Source organism: Marmota monax, unplaced genomic scaffold, assembly GCF_021218885.2.
Source record: "Marmota monax isolate L192 unplaced genomic scaffold, Marmota_monax_Labrador192_F-V1.1 WCK01_AAM20220418_F8-fsc00021, whole genome shotgun sequence".
Lineage (NCBI taxonomy): Eukaryota > Metazoa > Chordata > Mammalia > Rodentia > Sciuridae > Marmota > Marmota monax.
In genome coordinates this window covers 21,324,864-21,345,785 of record NW_026695228.1, presented here as the reverse complement: position 1 = coordinate 21,345,785, position 20,922 = coordinate 21,324,864, and the positions used below count along the sequence as shown (strand labels likewise).

The window sequence follows — 20,922 nt, the reverse complement described above, 5'->3', positions numbered from 1 at the left end:
GCCAGCCCCACTTTTGAGACGCCCCCAGGAGCTCCTAGCTCCTCCCTCCTATCACTGCACCGGGCCACCCCTCTAAGAGCCCAGGCAGGGGGTTTCTCCTGAGAACCCACTCCCGCCCAACTCTCCCGCGTGGGGGCATCTCACCTTCAGGCTTGAGGTGGAGAAGACACAGAGCCAGCGCAGTTCAGAGAGGCCCTCCAGCCCGATGCGCTGCGGGCGATAAAGACGCTGGTGTCGCAGTCACTCGTCACGTCCATCTTCCCCAGGGCTCCATGGAATTGTTTTTTCTAAAAAAAAAAAAAAAAGAAGAAGAAGAAGAAGAAAACAGCAGGCTCCGGGAGACGTCCGGGAAAGTGGGGACACGCTGGAGTCCACCGGGCCTTGCACGGCTCCTCTGTAATGTTAGCCTGCTCCTTTTAGCTGGAGAATGATTTCATCCGATAAACATGTGGCTTCAAATTATGGCCTTATATAAACGAAGCAGCTACACTACACTTTCTGGAGGCCCCTTCTGGACTTCTCCAGTGAATTCCAGCATGTTCGCCAAAGTGACGGTCGGAATCCTGCTCTCACACACGAGGCCTGGGCCGGGCCTGCAGAGTCGCTGATTCGCCTTTGGTCCACTCACCGCCCCCAGCTCCCAGGGCCTCATTCCTCACGACTCCTCCCCATAGGAGAGTGAGAAGGTGGAGGTGTGTCTTCTCAGAGCACAGAAGTGTACCAGTCTGTTGCAAACCTTTGCTGTTTCACATTTCAGGTTTTTAAGAGGTGTGTTCCTGTTAATTGCAGTAAAATGCGTGTAACATAAAATGTACGCTGGTAACACTTAGCAGATTCACAACATTGTGCAACCACCATCTAGTTCTAGAACATTGTCACCCCCCAACAGGAGACGCCCTGCTCCCAGCAGTCAGTCAGGATGGCCTCCCATCTGCTGTCTGTAGATTTGTTCTGGACATTTCATGTAAATGAGGCATCAGCTGTATGTCTTTTCATGTCAGGCTTCTTTCCCTCAGCACAGTGTTTGAGGTTCATCACCTTGTGGTGTGGATCATGGGTAGAACTCCATTCTTTTTTGTGGCTGAGTAGTATTCCACAGGAGGCTGCACCGCACTCTATCTGCCCATTCATCCATTGGTGGATGAATTTGCTTTCATTGCCACCAGACTGTCTTGGCAGGGATCTGTATAACCCTACTGTTTGATTTCCTTGTGGTGACAGGATCAGGGGATTATTCTTACACTAGTCTGGCTGATCCTGGTGGCTTGGGGATGTGTTTTGCTTATTTTATGTTTGTTTGTTTACGTATTTACTTATTTATTTGCAGTACTGGGGATTGAACCCTGGGTGCTCTTATCACTGAGCTATACTCCAGGCCCTTTGAGATAGGATCTTGCTAAGTTGCTCAGGCTGGCCTTCAGCCTGTGATCCTTCTACCTTAGCCTCCTGAGTAGCTGGGGTCACAGGCGTGGGCCGTTGTGCCCGGCTGCTTTGGCTTCTCATTCACGTTGTGTGTACTTGGCATAGTGGGTCGTTGGGGATGAAAGGGACATGTTGGCTTTGGGGTATGTGGTAAGACATTCAGATTAAGAAAGGTCACCGCTTTTCAGGACCTGCTGCCCCAGCACATGGCCACAGCCCACCATTGCCCCTTGGCCAGTCTGTCCTCCATAGTGACCCCAACCCCAAGTTCTGTAGTCCTTGACCTGTTTCCTGTCATGCTGGGCACAGCCGGGGGATTCTCAGTGTAGGTTTCACATCCACTTGTCCTCAGGATCTCAAGCCACCGCGTGGCTGGCTTCCAGGACCCAGGCTGTATTGAGAGCTGATGGCCCTAAGAACAAAATAGCCAGAGCCCCCTTGAGAGAGATGCCGTTACTGAAGAACATTCTCTGAAGCTGTGATAAGCAAAACCGCGTGGCATCTCCAGGGCGACCATGGACCCAAAGTCACTCTTCAGCCTTTAAGGTCAGCAGACGGCGCCACCCATCATCAGGCGTCACAGCGGTCGCTTTGCTTCTTGTGTGGCTCCCTTCTTCCCTTTCCACACAGACTAAGTGGAAGAGCACCCCCCCAGTTCAAACCCACGCTGAGCCTCAGAACGCGACCATGTTCGGGAGCAGCGACTTTGCGGATGTGATGAGTTACGGATCTCTAGACGAGCGCACGCTCAGTCCAGTCAGTGTGTCTGTGTGCGAAGAGGAGAGGGCGGGGGTGGAGGCAGAGCGGAGTGATGTGTGTGCAAGCCACAGGGCGCCAAGCACCGCCAGAGCCCCCCGAAGCCAAGAGGCCTGGGAAGGACCCCGCACAGAGCCCCAGAGGGCGCCAGCCAGCGCCACCTCGGCTCCAGACTCCAGCCTCCAGGGCAGGGAGAGGAGCGGGCCGTGTTGTTGGAGCCCTCGTTTATGGTTTTTGTTACGGCAGTGCAGGACACCAGGAATGCACAGCCTGACTTCTAAGGGGACTACTGAGATACGAAGAGGGAGTCCAGGAGGCCAGGACCCCAAACGGAAGCGGAGTCAGTGTCTTATCAGATCCGGGGCAGGGTCGGGCAGTGCCCGCCCTGAAATAGATGGCCCGCAGACCAGCCCACCTGGGGACCAGTGCAGACGGCCCCAGTTGGTGTGGTCCAACGGGGGACTTTTTGACCTTGTGATGGTGCGGAAGCAATGTGTGTTCTATGGAAACCGAACTCCAGCTCTGAGGTCCCACCTCTCCCAGGCTGGGGACGCAGAGCGGCCCTTCTGTTTTCACTTTCGATGCAGTTCCATTAAATGCCGTGAGTGCTTTACTGTAGAACAGGCCCCATGTTGGGTGACTCTGCCCCTCCACAGGGGGATGGCAGTGTTCTGAGCACACACATGGCACATGTGGCTTAGTGAGACGCTTTGCCACTTAGACGGGCTCACCCGGACATCATGAGGTGAGGATCACGCCTGTATCTGTGTTAAAAACCACCCTGGCAGGGCCGCGGTGCGGCTCGGTGGCAGAGCACTTGCCTGGCATGCTCAGGGCCACAGGTTCCATCCCCAGCACTGGAAAAAACAAAAACCCACAAGCAAAAGTAAGTTGGCGTGACTTAGTTTCATCAAACCTGGGAAAGCATTATATTATAGAGCAAGATAAGTAGAAAAAAATGACACCCGAGATCTGAGAAGTTTATAAATAGAGAAATATAGTTGCTTGATGGGCATAAATTTCAAAGACCAAACCTGAGAGTCAAAGAAATGTGAGAGATGAAATGTTCTTTTATGCTCACTGATGGCTGCAGAGTGAGAAAAATATTAATACCCAGTGCTGTTGAGGATGCTGAGAGATAGTAACTCTCCTGTGCTGTTCTAGGGGAACCTGAGAGTTGGGGGGCTTTTCTGGAAGTCAGTTTTTCAGAATGGATCAGGGCCATGAGGGTGTGTTTTGGCCTAGGTTGAGGGGATCAGCCCAGCATTATCGGTGAAATGACACACTGCTTTGGTCCTTTTTCTGTTGTTATAACAAAATACCTGAGACTGGGTAATTTTTGAAGAACAGAGGTTGATTCGGGTCTCTGTTCTAGAGGCAGGGAAGTCCAAGATCAGGCAGCCACCTCTGGTCGCTCTGGTGAGGGCCATGAGTTGCGTGGTTTCAGTTCATGGCAGAAAATGGGAGAGCAGCAGACACCACGGAAGAGAAGGAAGGCGCTGAAGGTCTCCCCGAGGGGCTGCCCGCCCCTCAGGAGGCATTGATCCTCTCCTGGCCCACACAGCTCCCGACCCTGCATCCCCACCAGGGCACAGGCCTGTGGGCAGGCGTCACCTGTGGGCAGGGCATGTGGGCCTGGCCCTGCTGTGGGGGAGATGGTCCACCTGAGGCTCTGTGTTGGGAGCAGAGCTGCCTGATTCGGCCAGAGCCTCGAGCTGTGTTCCCACTGGAGGGCAGACAGTGGCCAGGGGAGAGCAGGGTGGGGACAGGCCCTGTGGTCTCAGGGGAGGTGGTGGGTGGCAGGCTGCTGCACAGGGCCTGGACATCTGGGAGGGAGAGCAGTGCCAGGCCTGTGTTGAAGGCCCGCTGAGGCCCAGGGGACGTGCACTGCCCTGTGTGCTGGGCGTTTGGGGCAGCTTCTCCCTGACTGGGCTGGGTGGCCATCCAGGAGACCGCCAGGGTCTGCCTGTGATCCTGGGCCTGACCCCCGGGAAGGGCTTGGGTGTGTCCGTCAGCACATGTGGAGCTGAAGGGAGTCTGCTGCGTCAGGCCGCATAGCCAGGGGCACTGAGGGCTGGACGGAAGGGGTTGGAGATGGGCACCCCAAGGGGCTTTCTGTGGGACAGCCACATGGAGATCGGCTCTTCCAGGGAATCCCCCACAATAGCACAGAGGATAGAGGCCGGGCCCTCCTGATGGTTTGGGGTGTGGCGACAGCACATAGGCCCAGGTCAGTGGGAGACAAGGACAAACCCCCTGATGTCCAGGGAGGCAGGGAGAGTGGTGGTAGTGGGCTCCAGGTGAGACCAGCGTGCCTGAGCAGGTGTGGTGGTATGGAACGGCCCTGGGCAGGGCCTGGGGGCAGGGCAGGAGACATGCACAGGGGCACATATAAGTGACACTGTCCACCCCAGGACTACGGGGCCCAGGGGCCAGGGAAGGCTTCTAGCCAGCAGGTAGGACTAGCAGGAGTTTGGTGCCGTCTTCTGGTGGGACTGGGAGGTGGGGCTGCAGGGACCGTGGTTTCCACGCTGTGGGAACGGGGCTGTGGGCCAGGTGGGAGCTGGGGGACAGGCTGCAGGCCAGGTGGCTGGGAGGCAGGACCGGGGTCCACCCGTGGGCCAGGAGCCGCTGCAGTAGCCCTGAGTCTGGGATAGAAGTGAGGGGGGAGGCCCCACAGACCTGCGTGTGGGTGTGTCTGCACGGAGGTGTGTGTTTGTGCCCCCACGTGCACATGGGCCTGTGTGTTTATGATCATACTTTGCACGCACACGTGTCTGCAAGTGGGCAGCCATGTGTGTTGATAACTGTGGGTATATTGGTACAAGAGTGTGCGCATGCACTAGTCTGTGCACTGTATGCACGTGAACAAAGTGTCGTTCTGTGTCACCTGTAGAATTTTATACACATGGAATTTTACAGCCTGGACTCTTAAATTTGAGGTAAAATCACATAAAATTCACCACTCTCTACAGTTCAGCAGCATGTAGTGTATTCATAGCATTGCACAAACACCATTTCTGGTTCTAGAACATTTGTATCACCCCAAGAGACCCTGTCCCCATCACCTGTCACTTTTTCCTGGCAACTACTAGTCTCTTCCTGTCTCCGTGAATTTGCCTGTTCTGAGTATTTCTGAGTCCATGGGATCACACACTGTGGTCTTTCCTGTCTGGCTTCTCTCAGCATCGTGTTTTCAGAGATTGTCCACGTTGTATGTAGCATGTGCCAGTGCCTCATCCCTCTTCCTGACTGAATAATATTCCCATGTATGGACAGACCCTATCTTGCTCATCTATTCATCCAGTCATGAACCCTCGGGTCATTTCCATCTTTCAGATGTTGTGAATTGCGCTACAGGACATTCACACGCAAGGATTTGAGTCTCTGTTTTCAGTTCTTTGTGATCGAGACCTAGGAGCAGAATGGCTGGGTACATGCATGCTGTCTGTTAGTCTGGCCTTGTTTATAGGGCAGTGCTTCTGTTTGTTCCCTGCCACAGTAGGTACCACAGGCTGCTCCCACCGCGGCACCACGTCGCCCTGCGCTGCCAGTTGGCTCCTCCACTGGCTGATGGACGTTGCGCTCGGCTCTAGTTTGGGGCTCTAGGAGTGATGCCCCAGAGCCTTGGCTCTGCCTGTTTCGCTGGCGTTATTCCTGGGGACAGAATTGCTGGTCACATGCTAGATGTGTGTTTAGCATTTAAAGAAATCTCCCGAGTGGTTTCCAAAGCGGATGAGCTGCCTCATTTAATGCAGGTCTTTCTGAGGATTAATGTGATAGTTGAATCGAGAGATGACAGTACTCCTTACCTGCATCATGAGAGGGGTGACCCCAGGGGGTGCGCACAGATGCCAGGAAGAAGCGTCTCCAAGGATGATCTTTGAACCCATGAAGTAACTAGAAACAGTGCCCAGGGGTAGAGGAACAGTCATAGCCCCTACGAGTCCAGGTTTTCAAAATTGAATACCCCTCCCTCTTATCTGCTGCGACTCCCCCTCCCTGTGTTAACAGTTGCCAGAATCCGTGGCCCTGGCCTTCCCCTCCTCCACCCTCCTGACACTTCTGCCCCACAGGCCCCGCTGCCGACTCATGCTTCTGCTGGGGCTAAGTTAGAGGATCTTCTCTGGCACTTCTCTGGCTGCACAGTGAGTATCTCAGGCTTTCTGGGCCTTAAAGGCTCTGCTGTGCCTGTCCCACCTAGTCAGGATGGCTGAAGGCACAGGCAACATGTAAGTGAATGGCCAGGCTGCCTTCAGATAAAACTTTATTTATAAAGTCAAGCCGTGGGCCGACCGCACCTCCTTCCTCCACTTCAGAATGCATTCCTCCTCCTCAGGTTCCCTTGGAGATGTTTCATCCCATGGACCCTGAGGCAGGTGCTCCTACCTGTGTCATTCACTGTTGGGCTCCATGTGTTCCGCCACTGTCGACATACAGCCTCTCCTGATAGGCTTTGAGCCAAGGTCTGGTTTGTCCTCGTCCCTCAGTGGCACACACATGACCCACACTGCATACATACCTCCTGCTCCAAGATACCAAATGGGCTGTCACCAGCATCAGCTGCATTTTCTTTTTCCAGCAGCCTACAAAAGCAAATGTAATTTTAAAATTAGCTTTTTCAGGACTGGAATGCAGCTCATCGGTAGAGTACTTGCTTAGCATGTTTGAGCCTCTGAGTTCCATCCCCAGCACCACAGAAGGGGAGGGGAAGAGCTTTTTCTATTGGAATAACTTGGGATTTACAGAAAAGTTGCAAAGATAATGTAGAATCTATAATCTACAATCTGTCTTAATTTATGTTCCGTTGCTATAATAAAGTACTTGAAGCTAGGTCCTTCATTTAAAAAAGAGGCTAGTGTACCTCTCAGTTTGGAGGCTGGAAATCCAGTCAGCACTTTCTGTGTGGCCTTGAGTGACAACCTTGCAGCAAATGGCATCTTGGGGGCATCTGGGGGTGCATGCCACAAGAATCACATGGCAGGAAAGCAGCAGACTTGCGCTTTCTGTAACCACCCACTCTGCAGGGGACTAACCAGGGCCTCCTAGGAGTGATATTAAGCCCCTCCCAGTGACCTGATCATCCCCTGCAAGGCCCCACCTGTTAAAGGTCCCCCTCTCAACCTTATATACCGGGAACCAAGCTTTTGGTGCCTGAACCCTTGGTGAACACACTCGGGCAGGATCCAGACTGTAGCATTCCCCGACCCTCACTCGGCTTCCCCAGGTCACGTCTTCTTTCTGGTTGGGGATCCCTTCTAAGGCACCCCACTGCATTCAGATTCTTCACGCCTTTTCTCATTGCTCTAGACCTTGGCCATCTTAGGGGACTGGCCAGTTGCCTGCAGGGCACCCCGTGGCTTGGGCCTGAGGGCGCTCCTCTCCCCAACAGGCTGGAGTCGTGTTCTAGAAGCAGATGTGCCCTGACCTCATCTTCCTTGGTTGGGTTTCGGGGACCCCAGTTCCAACAGGTCCAGCCCTGCTCTCTCCCAGCGCTCTGGCCGGGTGTGTGGTGGTGACGTACCCAGGCCCCCAGGCCAAACTTGATGTGTTCGGGCAGCTGCTGAGGAGGTTTTGTCAGGGAGCGGAGGCCAGGAAGGATGTGGGCAGCGAAGGCTTAGCTGAGATGGTCGTGGCCTTTGGACGTGGGATTACGAGGCTGGACGAGGCTGGACGTGGGGCAGGGTGGGACCGGTGCCGGGATGGGGCAAATGAGAGGATTTGGTTTTGGAGTTGTCTGGTGACATCACTCGAGAGCCACATGAGTCAGATGTCCCGTTAAAGGGCAGAAGGAAGGCGTTGGGGGTGTGGTTGGTGGGAGGTAGGGCACTTCACCACGCGCACAGGCCCTGGGTCCCAGCTCCAGCACTAAGGAAAAGAAAGACAGGCTCTTCCACTGTCACCCTGGGAGCCAGAGCTGGTGGCTCCTGGCCCGGCTGGGGGCAGGGTCTTCTGGCCCCGGGTCTGGTGCTGTCTGTGCAGGGTGGGCGTCCCACATCCCTCTTCCCGGGGCTTAGAGCTGCCTGACCTTGACCTCCCTTCCAGCTCCAGGAGAAGCTCGCCCGAGCCCGGGAGGCATGCTGAAGCCGGGCGGCCGGCAGGATGAGTGTGCAAGAGGCGGGCAGCTCCGGCCGCCGGGAGCAGGCAGCCTACCACCTGTACATCTACCCACGGCTGTCCACCACCGAGGGCCAGGCCTCGTGCCGAGTGACCGCCACCAAGGACAGCACCACATCCGACGTCATCAAGGATGCCATCGCCAGCCTGCGGCTAGATGTCACCAAGTGCTACGTGCTGGTGGAGGTCAAGGAGTCGGGCGGGGAGGAGTGGGTGCTGGACGCCAACGACTCGCCGGTGCATCGTGTGCTGCTGTGGCCCCGGCGGGCTCAGGACGAGCACCCGCAGGAGGACGGCTACTACTTCCTGCTGCAGGAGCGCAACGCAGACGGGACCATCAAATATGTGCACATGCAGCTGGTGGCCCAGGCCACGGCCGCCCGGCGCCTGGTGGAGCGCGGCCTCTTGCCGCGACAGCAGGCAGACTTTGATGACCTCTGCAACCTCCCCGAGCTGACCGAGGACAACCTCTTGAAGAACCTCAAGCACCGCTTCCTGCAGCAGAAGATCTACACGTACGCGGGGAGCATCCTCGTGGCCATCAACCCCTTCAAGTTCCTCCCCATCTACAACCCCAAGTACGTGAAGATGTACGAGAACCAGCAGCTGGGCAAGCTGGAGCCGCACGTCTTCGCGCTGGCCGACGTGGCCTACTACGCCATGCTGAGGAAGCGCATCAACCAGTGCATCGTGATCTCGGGCGAGAGCGGCTCCGGCAAGACCCAGAGCACCAACTTCCTGATCCACTGCCTCACCGCCCTCAGCCAGAAGGGCTACGCCAGCGGCGTGGAGAGGACCATCCTGGGGGCCGGCCCTGTGCTGGAGGTGAGCTTGGGGTGGGTGGCAGGAGGGACCCTCACCTCTGAAGATGCGGGCTTGGGGACGGGCTAGGCTCTGTGGTGGCGCGCTTCCCTAGCGTGCCCCAGGCCCTGAGTTCATCCCTGCGCTGCAAAAAGTAAATAAAAAGTAAAAGATTCTTTATCACTCAGCTGGGACAGGCCAGCCGAGTCAGGAGACAGTTGGGCACTTGGCGTTCCCACATGTGGGCTCCACATCACACAGGGCCACCCTGGGGAAGCACCAGGGTCAGTTAGGAGGTGGCCGGGCTGGTTTTGTCCTGGCTTTTGTGGGGGAACGAGCAAGGCAGGAGACGCAGACTGAAGGCGGGCTCTGGCCCAGGGGTGCCCCTAGTGGTCCCGGGATCGGGGCAGGGCATAGAGGTGATCCGCTTGTGGGCTCAGGTACGATGGGTAGCACACAGGAGTTGGTGTGCAGAGCCCTTGGCTGACGCCAGCCCGGGAGGGCCAGATCAAGAGAGTGAAGTATGGGGTGATGCATCTGCAGCATCCGGAGGGCAGCCGTCTGTCCCCAGTCCTGGGAGCAAAGCCGCGTGCTCAGTTGAACTTGGCATTTCTGGAGGGCTGCAGGGTGGGCAGAAGCAGCAGGCGCCACAGCCTCAGCAGGTGGCGGTCGAGTGCGTTGCCACAGAGCAGGCCAGAAGGGGGTCACCTGGCCGCACTGTCCATAGGGGCAGCAGAGCCCCCACACCCTCTGTCCTCTGTGCAGTGTCCTTTGGTCAGACCCCATAGGAACCATCCACATGTCCCTGTGGATGAGCCTTCTGGTCACCAGCATGGATTTAGGGGGTACAGAAGTGACCACTCAGTGGCCCCACTCAGTGCATCCACGCGACTCCAGACCATGCAGCCATTATCACCTGGTTAGGGTGGGGTGTGGGCTCAGGGGGTCTGCAGCCCTGAATTTGGGGTCCAGCATTCTACTTTTTCTTGTTTAATGTTATTTTTTAGATCACTTTAGATGACAGAAACTCAGAGCAGATGACACAGAGTCCCCACGGCCCTCCCGGCTCCCTTGTTAGGGCGTCTGAGAGTGGCCATCTGTGCACTTGGTCCAAGCCCTTGTTGATATGTTGGGCATAACCGAAGTCCCAGGTTCACCTCAGGGTCCACTCTTGGTGTTGTTTCTGTGTGTTTGGATCCCCGCAGAAGGCCACATGGCACCGTTCTGTGTGACACACTAGACAGGGTGGAATACGGTGTGCAGAGCGCCATGAAGAGGATTTCCACTGCTCTGTGCTCTGTCCTTGTCCCTTCTCGGCACCCACTGATCGCTGTCCCCATAGAGTTGCCTTTTCCAGAATGTCATAGAGTTGGAGTCACAGGGGTGTGGCCTTTCAGACCGGCTTTTCCCACTTAGTAATATGTATTTGTGACTTGAGAATTTTTTTTTTCTTTTCCTTTCTTTCTTCCTGGTACTGAGGAATTAACCCAGAGGTGCTCTACCACTGAGCTACATCCCAGCACCCACCCAATCCTTTGTTTTTTGTTTTTTTGTTTTTTTGAGACAGGGTATCACTAAGTTTCTTAGGCCTTCACTAAGTTGCTGAGGCCGGTCTCCAACATGTGATCCTCTTGCCTCAGTCTCCTGAGTTGCTGGGATCACAGGCAGGCCCGCTGCACCCAGTGAGGACTTACTTTTTATTGCTGAATAATATTTCATTATAGTATCTGCAGTTTCCACGTCTATGCATTCAACCAACTATGAATCAGAACTGCTTTGGGGAAAGAATCGATCTGTACTGAGCACAGACTGACTGTTTTCTTATTGTGATTCCCTGAACGATACAGCATGCTGTGCACATACTGTTTAGTGTCCTAAGTCATCTAGAGAGGATTTAAGGTCTGCAGGACGATGTTATCAGTTCTGTGCAAATAGGATGTCATTTTATAGAAGGGACTCGAGCGCCTGTGGCTTTGGTGTCCTTAGGAGAGTCCTGGGCCAGTCCCAGGACAACTGCACACGGATGTGTCGTCGTTTTTTCGTCCATAGGATCTTGAAACCTTTTTCTCCGCAGAGGGTCAGGGGCAGTCCTGCCTTCCCCGGAGCACTGACCTCTGGCCTCTTTCCCATCCCCCAAGCCATATGTAGCCTGCGCTGGCAAGAAGACGTCTCAGTTCCTCTTCTTCACTGAAACGTCGCATAGAATTAATAGGGTCATACGACAAGCTTCCTGCCGAGACCTGCAGCCTGTTTCTGTTTCCCCTGCGAGTAACCTGAGGACTTGGGTCATGTTCTGCGTGAACTTCTTAAAAGCTACTGAGCTCATTGCCAGCACCGTGTGCCGTTTCCTTGTTGATGGCAGTCGGCCCTGACCAGGTCGTCTGCCCCTCCGGGCCCTCCACTCCCTCCGCAGGTTCTGTGGCCCTGCTCTAGGTTTCACTGGGACGTCCAAGTTGCCAGCAATCAGCTGTAACCTGGAGATCTTAAATGGAGAAAGGCAGAAGTAAACATCTGGCATGTTTTGAATTGCACTGTCTTCTGCGTGGCGTGACACAGTGTCTCAGACAGCCCCTCCCTGCACACGAGGCTCCTGTCCGGCGTGTCCACTGTGTGCTCCAGGTTGGCCTCCTAGTAGGCGTCTTGGTCGTGAGACGGCTGCCATGTTGCAGTGCTGCGTTCCCGTGGCCCTCGTTTGATTTAATGAGGACTCCAAGGCCCCGCGCAGCCTGCCAGCGCTCAGGCCTCCAGGGAGCCGGGAGGTGCTCGCTTCAGCAAGGCTGTGAACGTGCCGGGAGGTGTCCGGAGGGGGACACACGTTCGCGTGGTGTGATGTGCGTTGCGGTTGCTCTGGTTCATTGTTAACTTCTGACTGTGCCCTCCCTCATGAACCAGCCTTAACCACAGTGATGGCCCCTGTCCATACGCACGCATGGGGACGAAAGCCAGGGTGTCGGGCCAGCGCAAGGCTCCAGCCCAGGCTTCCCGAGGTCTTCCCTCTGGGAGCCGTCTCCTGACGTGCAGGCAGAAGTAACAAACAGAGCCTCATGACGGGCAGGCCGCCATGGAGAGCAGCAGACAGGCCCAGGAGTACAGGGTCCTGAGGTCCAGGGGCGACACTTGAGCTGGGCGTGGAGGGAGTCCGGGTGAGCCAGGTGGCCAGCCGGCAGGAGGCACAGCCAGTGCAGAGGTCAGGAGGCTGCGTGGGCATCAGGAGGACACGCTGGGACAGGGTGAGCCAGAGGCAGAGCCGGGGCCGGGGACGGGCAGGTGATAGGCCAGGCAGGGCCTCGGGAGCCACAGGAAGGACGCTGATGGCACACAGCCTGCCCTGAGCCCTGAGACCCTGGCTTCATCCCAGTTCTGGAACTCCTTGAGGGAGGCCTCGGTGGCCCCACCGTCCTTCCCACAGGCAGGCAGCGGGCTCGAGGGTGGGCCAGGACAGTCGAAGTCAGCGTGTGCATGAGGGGCAGACTCAGGTGACCCACGGGGGTCTTGTCACGTGGGGCATCTGCTGTCGTGGAACCCACAGGCGGGAACACCAGAGCCCCGCTGTTTTGGCTTCTGGTCATTGACAAGATACTGAGGAAAACCGGGGAAAAGCTGTGTTGTGGCTCAGAGAGTCTGGCACTGGTTCCCTGCTCTGGGCCTGGGGTGGGTGGGCACCGCAGTGGCCACACCGCTTGCCTCAGGGCTCTCTAGGGCCGCTTCCTGTAGTTCCCTGAGCTCAGAACCCCTGGATGCATCGATCCCCTGGTGCAGCGGGGCCTCGTGAGCTGATCGCTTCCCAGAAGCCCCACCTGAGCCCTGCGCTGGGACCCTGGCTTCAGCCAAGGCAGCCTGCCGGCCCCTGAGGTCTCGGCAGGGTGTAGACAGGGCAGAGTCGATGCCTAGGTCTGAGTCCAGGGGCCACGTTCTCCCCAGCGCCCGGCCGCCTCCAGAGCAGCTTTCCTCTCTTCCGAGGACCATGCAGGTCATGGTCGAGTTTCCTGTGGCCGCCCTAACAGCACCTCAGAGCAGGGCACTCTCCAGTTCTGGAGGCCATGGGTCCAAAATCCAGGTGTCTGCAGGGCCTCGCTCCCTCTAAAGCACGTAGGTAGCATCCCCCCCCCCCCACCCCTCTCTAGCTCTGTGGGCTCCTGGGCTCCTTGGCTTGTGGCTGCGAGGCTCCAGCCCTCACCGGTGTCAGTGTGTCTCCACTTGTCCTGTAGCCAGGATGCCACTCTTTGGGCTTAGGACCCATCTTACCCCAGCATCACCTTGCCCTAACCAGTCGTATCTGCAGAGACGCTCGCTGTGTTTTGCTGTGCCCTCCAGAGGTCCCTGTGCTGGAGGCGGGGTCTCCAGTGCGGCAGTGTGGAGGTGGTAGAACCCTTAAGAGGCAGAGCCTGGCCGGGCACAGTGGTGCATGCGGTGGCTCAGGAGGCTGAGGCAGGAGGCTCATAAGTTCAAAGCCAGCTTTAGCAATTTAGCAAGGCCCTAGCAACTTAGCAAGACCCTGTCTCCAAAAAATAAATAAATAAATAATAGGGCTGGGGATGTGGCTCAGTGGTTAAGCACCCCTAGGTTCAATCCCTGGTGCAAAAAAAGTGGTGGGGCCTCGGGCAAGGTGATTAGGTCCTGGGAGGCTGCACATGGAAGGACTCATGCTGGCTTCTAGGAGGAGTGAGTTCTCATGAGAGTGGGTCGGGGTCACCCCCCCCACTCTTGGCCCCCTGCATGCAGCTTGTGGGGACCAGCTTACCTGAGGTGGAGCAGCAAAAGAAGAGGAAAGCTCTGGCTTGGCTCAGTTTGGGAGGCTTCAAGCCATGATGAGTTAGTTGGTTTGGGGCCTGTGGCAAGGCAGTGGGGACATCATGGCAGAGGAAATTGCTTACTTACCTCGTGATGGCCAGGAAGAAAGAAAAAAAAAAAGGCCAGGGTCCACTGTCCCCTTCAAGGACACATCCCCATATGATCGGAAGACCTCCCTCTAGGCACCACCTCCTAAGATTCTGTCACCTCCCAGGAGCACCTAGACTGGGGGGCAGCCTTCAGGGGACATTCCAGGGCCAAGCTGTAGCACAGCTGGTGTCTTCTCCACTTCCCTGCCAGGCTGTGATGCAGCCAGAGAGCTCTCACCAGAGGCCAAACAGATGGGGCCACCGCAGCTTGGGACTTTTAGCCTCCAAAACTGTGCGCTTAATGAACTCCGTCCTTCATGAGGTACTTAGCCTCGGGTGTTTCGTTACAGCGAGAAAACAGATAAAACCTTGTTTCCAAGTAACATCCCATTTTCAGGTTCTGGGGGAGAGAGTGTGGACTTCACTTTTGTTGGGGGTACACAGGTCAGCCCTGTACCTCGAGTAACAAGCTGTGGTATTTTGTGCCTTTGTCCCTGAGGGCCTCCCAGCTCTACTGTCATCCTGGGACCCTCTGCGCCTGTACCTCCTTTCCTGCGGTAGCCCTGAGGGACTCTGGCAAGTTGTCCTAGCTGCAGTGGATGGCCGTTAGTCACCCTTCATGAGTCAGACGCCTGATCTCGCCAGGCTGCCTCCTTGGGGCCTCAACAGCTTGAGCCAGGGAGGCCAATTTTCTCCAGCAGTTAGAAGCTGGTGGAGGGTGGTGCCCACACCAGGTTCCAAAATGAACTTGAGCCAACTCCACGTCATGGCAGCAAACGTGCTTCCTGGGCAACTGTTTGCAAAGGGATGGGGCTAGGCCGAGCTCCGAGCCCATTTCCCTGCGGGGCTGAAGTTCGGGGCTGCGTCTCTCTCTGTGATGGGCCTCCTGAGTGCTGGAGTGTGTTCAGCAGTGTGCCTGGTTCCCGCCCATCAGATGGTACCAGCAGCACCTCCCCACATTTGATGTGACAGCCAAAAATGTCCTCGTGGTCTGTGTCCCTGAGAGCAGAATCTCCCTGCCTGAGGACTTCCACCTTAGAGTCAGCCCGCTGAGGCTCAGTCGCAGTTCATTTTAGACACTGAGCATGTAGATGTCACCCATAGTTCCAGGTGCTCTGAGGTGACCCGGTTGTTTTCTGATAGGAGGACTATTTAGTCACCATGGCTCAGCCTCCCGTGCCAGGCTCTGGGCCCCCGGGTCCTGCCCACCGCCGTTTCTGAGGCACCTCGCAGCGCTGCCTGTTTTAAAGATGAGGAAACTGAGCTCCATAGAGACACTGGCACGCAAGGTTCTGGTGGCCTCTGTTAACAAAGGGCAGCAAAGTTGGTGACTTAACAGACAGTGTTCTCCCAAACAGGAACAAAAAGGTATTTATTCTCACAGATCTTGAAGCCAAAAGTCCAAAATTAAGGTGTGGACTGGATCGGTTCCACCTGGAGACTTGGGGGGTCGGGGGTCCCTCTCCTGCCTCTCCCGGCTTCTGGTGGCTCTCACAGTCCTTGGGGTTTCTCGGCCTGTGGATATGTCACCTGACCTCTGCCCCCATCGTCTGTGGCCTTCCGCCTTCTGTGTGTGTCTGTGTCCCTAATCTCATTCTCTTTTCTCTTGTCACTGGGTTTAGGGTTCACCCTGAATCATGGATGACCTCATCTTAAGATCCTTATCTTAATTACATCTGCAAAGGCCTTGTTTCCAAATAAGGTCATGGTCACAGCTTCCAGGGTTCAGGACCTAGAAGTGTCTTCTGGGGGAGTCTCCAGGTCCCGTACCACAGGCAGCTCCGGCTGTACCGGCCTGGGCCCTGCCGCTCGCTCACACTGCCTGTGTCTTCCTGAACACTCTCCTCCCCTGCTTGGCCCAGGCCGCAGAAGGCTGAAGGTCCGTGCAGCCTGCGGCGTTCGGGGCTTTTTCTCAGCTCCCCAAAAGGAGAAGTTGAGTTGTTTTGAGATTAGGGTGTCACTGGTTGCCCGCCCCCCACCTCCAGGCACGGGTTGCAGCCTCACTGTGCAATTCTGACCAGAAAACAGGAAGGGGGCGTTATGGAAAGCCAGGTCCAGTCAGCTGACGTGCCCGCCCGCTGCAGTTAACTGTGACTGTCACTGTTTCACAGGACCTGGGGACAGCAGGAGCCGTGGGCCTCCTCCAGCTGGGAGGCCACAGGCCCTTTGTACCTACAGAAGTGGGATGTTTGCCTGGACCGTGGTCTCAGCAGGGCCACGAGCTGTGCAGGGTGCTCTGTGCGCACTGGGGTCCATTGCCAGTTGTGGCACCTCTTGCCAACCTGATGGCTCCAGTTAAAGCAGCCTGTGGCATCATGCTGGCTCCCCCACAGAGATGCCCCCAAAACTCCCTTCTCCTTCCCCTGTGGCCCCGTGGCAGCACTCTGCTGGCCTCCTCTGGCCAAGGCCAGGCTGGGCCCCCTCACCCCGTCCTTGGACAGTGAGCCCGGAGCTTGATTCTGAAAGCAGAAATGAAATAAGGATGCTCGGTCACTGGACTGCTTCCCAGGGGTCCAGGCCTCCGTTGAACCACCGGGGCCTGGCCCACGCTGGGAGAGGAGGCTGAGAGATGGTGCCAGTGACACACTGCTCGGCACCAGAGAGGAGAGGCCAGCCAGGCCCACCCGGCTCCCCACTGGGGCCTCAGTCCAGGGAAGGGCTCTGGAGCTTGCTGCCGCCCTGGACCTGCTTCTGAAGACCCCAGATGAGCCTGTCGTGGGACGAACTAGGAGTTATGCCCAGCCCGACCCTGCCCCCAGCCTCCTTGGAGACGTCACGAACTCCTCCTCGAGTGACTCTAGACTCCCCCGGCCCCTCTACCAACCTGGCGTTGCCTCTGTTCCCACCACCCACAGCAGCAGGCCGGGCCCATCTGGGCAGGTGACCCAGACCACAGTGTCATCCTCATCTTGTCCTGGGCTCTCAGGTCACCTGCCCAGGCCATGTCCCCCTCTCTGAGCCTTTTGGGCCAGATATGGACAGGCTTGCGCCATCTCTGCTTCCTTATCCTCGCACAGGCGCACTGACCACCCCCGACAACGGGGAACTAAAGCACACGGGCGGCCCTCCACCAGGGTGAGGGGCAGGTCTGGAGCGGCGGGGTGCTGCCTGGGTCTCGGCGCTGCGGCTGGGCTGAGAGCTTCATTGAGGCGCAGGGTTCTGTGACTGCTGTGGATTGGATGTGGTTTGAGTTTGTCCCCTGGAGGTTCCTGTGTTGGAAGCCTGGTCCCCAGGGCGGCAGTATTGGGAGATGGTGGGTCCTTGAAGAGGTAGGGTGGTGGGAATTGTTAGATCACAGGGTGCTGCCCTGGCGGAGCACGGGCAGCTGGTCTTTCTCTGGCTTCTGGTTTGGCGGTGTGATTGTTGTCCCACCCATGCACTTCCGCCATGATGCGGGACAGCCAATGGCCCTCCCCAGAGCAGAGCGTGGCATACCATGCCCCTGAACCTCTAGACTGGGAGCCAGACAGGCCTGTTCGCTGTGTAAAGGTGTTTGCTACAAGGCAGACTAATACACGGCATCTGATGCACTTGGTGTTGGGCATCCTCCGGGACCTTTGTCTAAGTCCAGGACATCTTCACCCCCAGGGGAGACTCCATCTGTAAGCAGCCGCTCCCATCCCCCCTCCCACCTCTTCCAGCCTCTTTCTGCCATCTCTGCGTCGGCCTGTTCTGGACGATTCCTGTAAGTGGGGTGGTGCCTCCTGTGCCCTCTTGCACTGTGGTTTCCAGGCTCATTCCCCTTGTAGCCGGTCAGCGCCCATCGTGTGGCTGGACCACGTTGGTTCCTCTGCTCACCAGTGGGGTCCACACTTCACTGCTCTGCTTTGGCCCAGCCCCCTCCCTGCCTCAGGCAGGCCAACATCCACACTTCAGTGTCCCCTGCCAGAGCGGTGTCCTGGGGCCAGGGTGGTTCTCATGAGGGTGATCCTGCTGACCCTCATGGAGGAGGAGAGCTGGGCCCCCGCCAGCAGCCTGTTGTGTATGAGCTCAGGGCTGGAGCCGCCCGGCAGCAGGACAGGGACTAGTAAACACCTGGGCATGACTGGGACGGACTTCTGCAGGTGCCGCTGAGCCTGCCAAGGGACCCCAGCTCAGGGAGCTGTGGGGACAGCAGGCCCAGAAGGTGACAGGAGCCTTTGCTCACAGCTCCCTGGAAGGAAGGCATCAGAGCCAGCGGGAAAGGGGGGCCTGGGAGCAGCCAGCTCTGCACTGAGCCAGAGCGCAGTCAGACGGAGACCGAGGCGAGGCCCAAAGATGACTGCGGGGTTTGGGATTCGGAGGCTGGTCGGGGAGCTTTGTCTGAGGAGCTGACAGGGTGTCCAAGGCAGAATTGAGCACTGGGAGCTCAAAAGATTCCCCAGGACCCCGAACCTGGCTTTCGAGGTTATCTGGTCATATGACCTGGCAGGGGCCACAGGGCGGGGGGTGGGGGTAAGCTTGGATACCTGCCAGGTAGCGTGTGCCCTCCCCTCGCCTGTCAACCATGAGAGGAGCTGAGTTTGCCAGGAGAAATCAGTGCGGACAGGGAGGGGCACGTGCCAAAAACAGGCCTCCTGAGACCCCCTTCAGAGCAGATGAGACAAGGCTGGGGATGGGGACAGGAGCAGAAGTCACTAGCATCTCAAGCCAGCAGAGAGACCCATGTGTTTGTGTTTGGCATCCAGTGATGCGAGAGGCAGGCTGGAGCCTCGATTTCAGGCCCTTCTGTCTCCCAGGTCTGAAAGCCCGACCCAGAGTCGCCCTGGCTGGTATCCGCCACACGTGAGCACGGAGGTCGCTGCCAGGAGCCCAGCAGACAGCTTGGGGGGGGCGGGGCTGGGCAGAGGAGGTGGCAGAATTGGAACTCTCAGAAGACCCATCCCTACCTCACCAGTGTTCAGTGCTCAAACTGGGTGACTGAGTGGTCATCTATGTGGACATTGGGGTCACAAATTCATAGGGACAGGAGAATGGGAGGCAGAAATGGGGATCCCAGCAGAACAAGCATGGGTGGGAGATAGAGGGTGCAGGGGTGAAGAGAGAGCTCACTGTGGCCTGGATCTCCTGGGAGCCCCAGATGTAAGCGGATCCCCTGGGAGGTGAGTAGAATCTCTGGCTGCTGCTCTTTCCCCATGGCCTCCCCAGGATGTTTGCGTGAAGGTAGGGGAGCAGTTTGTGGGGATCAACAGCAGCCCAAGGAGGGTAGGATCCAGGGCAGGAGGTAGGCAGGGCAGGGCAATCCCCACAGGGACAAGAAGTAGCTCAGCCCCTGGATGGGGTCGACATCAGACCTCATGGAAATTCTTGGGGTCAGAGGTCACACTTCCTGTCCTAACCTAAGTTCCCAGCCTCGGCTCTGTTGGCAGATTTGAGGGCAGGATCATTCTCTGTAAACGGGGATGGGGTTCTGTCCTGAGCACTCTGGGGCCTTGGGCACCATCTCCAATCCCTGCCTGCTGGGTACCAGAGCACCCCCATCACCAATTGAGACGATCAAAAATGTCTCCAGATGCTAAGTGTCCCCTGAGGAGCATGACCACCCCAATTAAAAAACACTGTTTTAGATCAGCTCTTTGAAAAGAATGATTTTAGTATTACTGAATTCTCTGCCTAGATCTTTTCAAATTACAATGTTTGTTGGCAACATCATGCCTTAGAGTCACACATCAGCTGACTGTATTCAGCACCTCTGTGAGGTGGCTGTGGGGTGGAGGAGAAGTGGGGTGCCAGCATTGTCATTCAGGAGGTGGCTGGTGCTGCTTTGTGCCCCCTGACCAGCCAGACAGGAGGACATCAGTTGTACCTGGTACCAGGACTTGATCATCCCCCTAAAGGTAAGAGTCTATTCCTCCAGGTTGACTTGAGGCTCATCTTAGAGTATTATTTTAAAAGTTTCATGTCAAAAGTTGCATTTGGGGACCTCTAGCACTGAGAAGTGATGTATTCCCAGCAAGTTTTCTTGCAAAGAAGTGTGCAGTAGTTCCCCTTGTCCATGATTTTGATTTCTGCAGTGTCCGTTACCTATGGTTAACTGTGGTTCAAAAATACTAAATGGAAAATTCCAGAAAAAAACAATCCAGTTGGGCACAGTGACGAATGCTATAATCTCAGTCACTTGGAAGGCTGAGGTGGGAGGGTGGCAAGTTGGAGACCAGCCTCAGCAACTTAGTGAGACTGTGTCTCACAAAATTAAAATGGCCAGGCGCAGTGGCACACACCTGTGATCCCAGTGGCTCTGGAGGCTGAGGCAGGAGGAATGCAAGTTAAAAGCCAGCTTCAGCAACTTAGAGAGGCCTTAAGTGACTTAGCAAGACCCTGTCTCGAAATTAAAAATAAAAAGGCCTGAGGATGTGGCTCAGGGGTTGAGTGCCCCTCGGTTCAGTCCTGAGTACCTGAAAGAGAAAAAGCAATTAAAATATTTTAAATTCCCCACTGTTCTGAGTAGCATGATGAAATCTCCCACTGTCTCACCTCGCAGGGCGTTGTCCAGCGTGTCACGCTCTGTACTGTGTGTGCGTAGGGGTCGGTTACTGTCCACGTTGCTGGCATCCTGGGGGCCTTGAAATGATCCCCGTCCCAGGGGTCCACGCGCTTCAGCAGTTCTGATGCAGTTGGCACTGGCTCCGTGTGGGCTGGCTCTTCCCTCCCTTCCTCCTCCAGGTGACATCTTGAACCCGTGCCAGATGTCGGCCGTGGTTCATGTCTCCTTTAAGCATGTCCCCAAAGGGAACACACCAGGAGCTGCTGCCGGGGAACGAGTCTCATTCTCAGTGTCCAGAGAGCCCCACCATGGCAGAGCTTCATGTTATCAAGTTTGCTTTTTTGTCTGCTTTTATCAAGTGACTCTTGGTTTGTTTTTAGCATCTTTTCTTGGTTTGGTGTTCCGTTTCTTTCTGCACAGATCAAGGGTTGGCAAATTGCAGTTCCCAGGAGGAATCTGCCCGCACCTGTTTCCACAAATAAA

General features: G+C 56.4%; 1 protein-coding gene across 16 annotated transcripts in view; it reads left to right on the top strand.

The window, feature by feature from the left end:
- Myo9b (myosin IXB) overlaps positions 1-20,922 on the top strand; it is a 96,077-nt gene that overhangs the window by 7,972 nt on the left and 67,183 nt on the right. For all 16 annotated transcript variants that reach the window (XM_046437549.2, XM_046437559.2, XM_058576613.1 and 13 more), the window contains one exon: positions 8,224-9,120. In XM_046437549.2, the coding sequence (XP_046293505.1) occupies positions 8,281-9,120 (840 nt within the window). In that variant the 5' untranslated portion in view covers positions 8,224-8,280. Of the gene's footprint in view, positions 1-8,223; positions 9,121-20,922 lie in introns of those variants that run through there.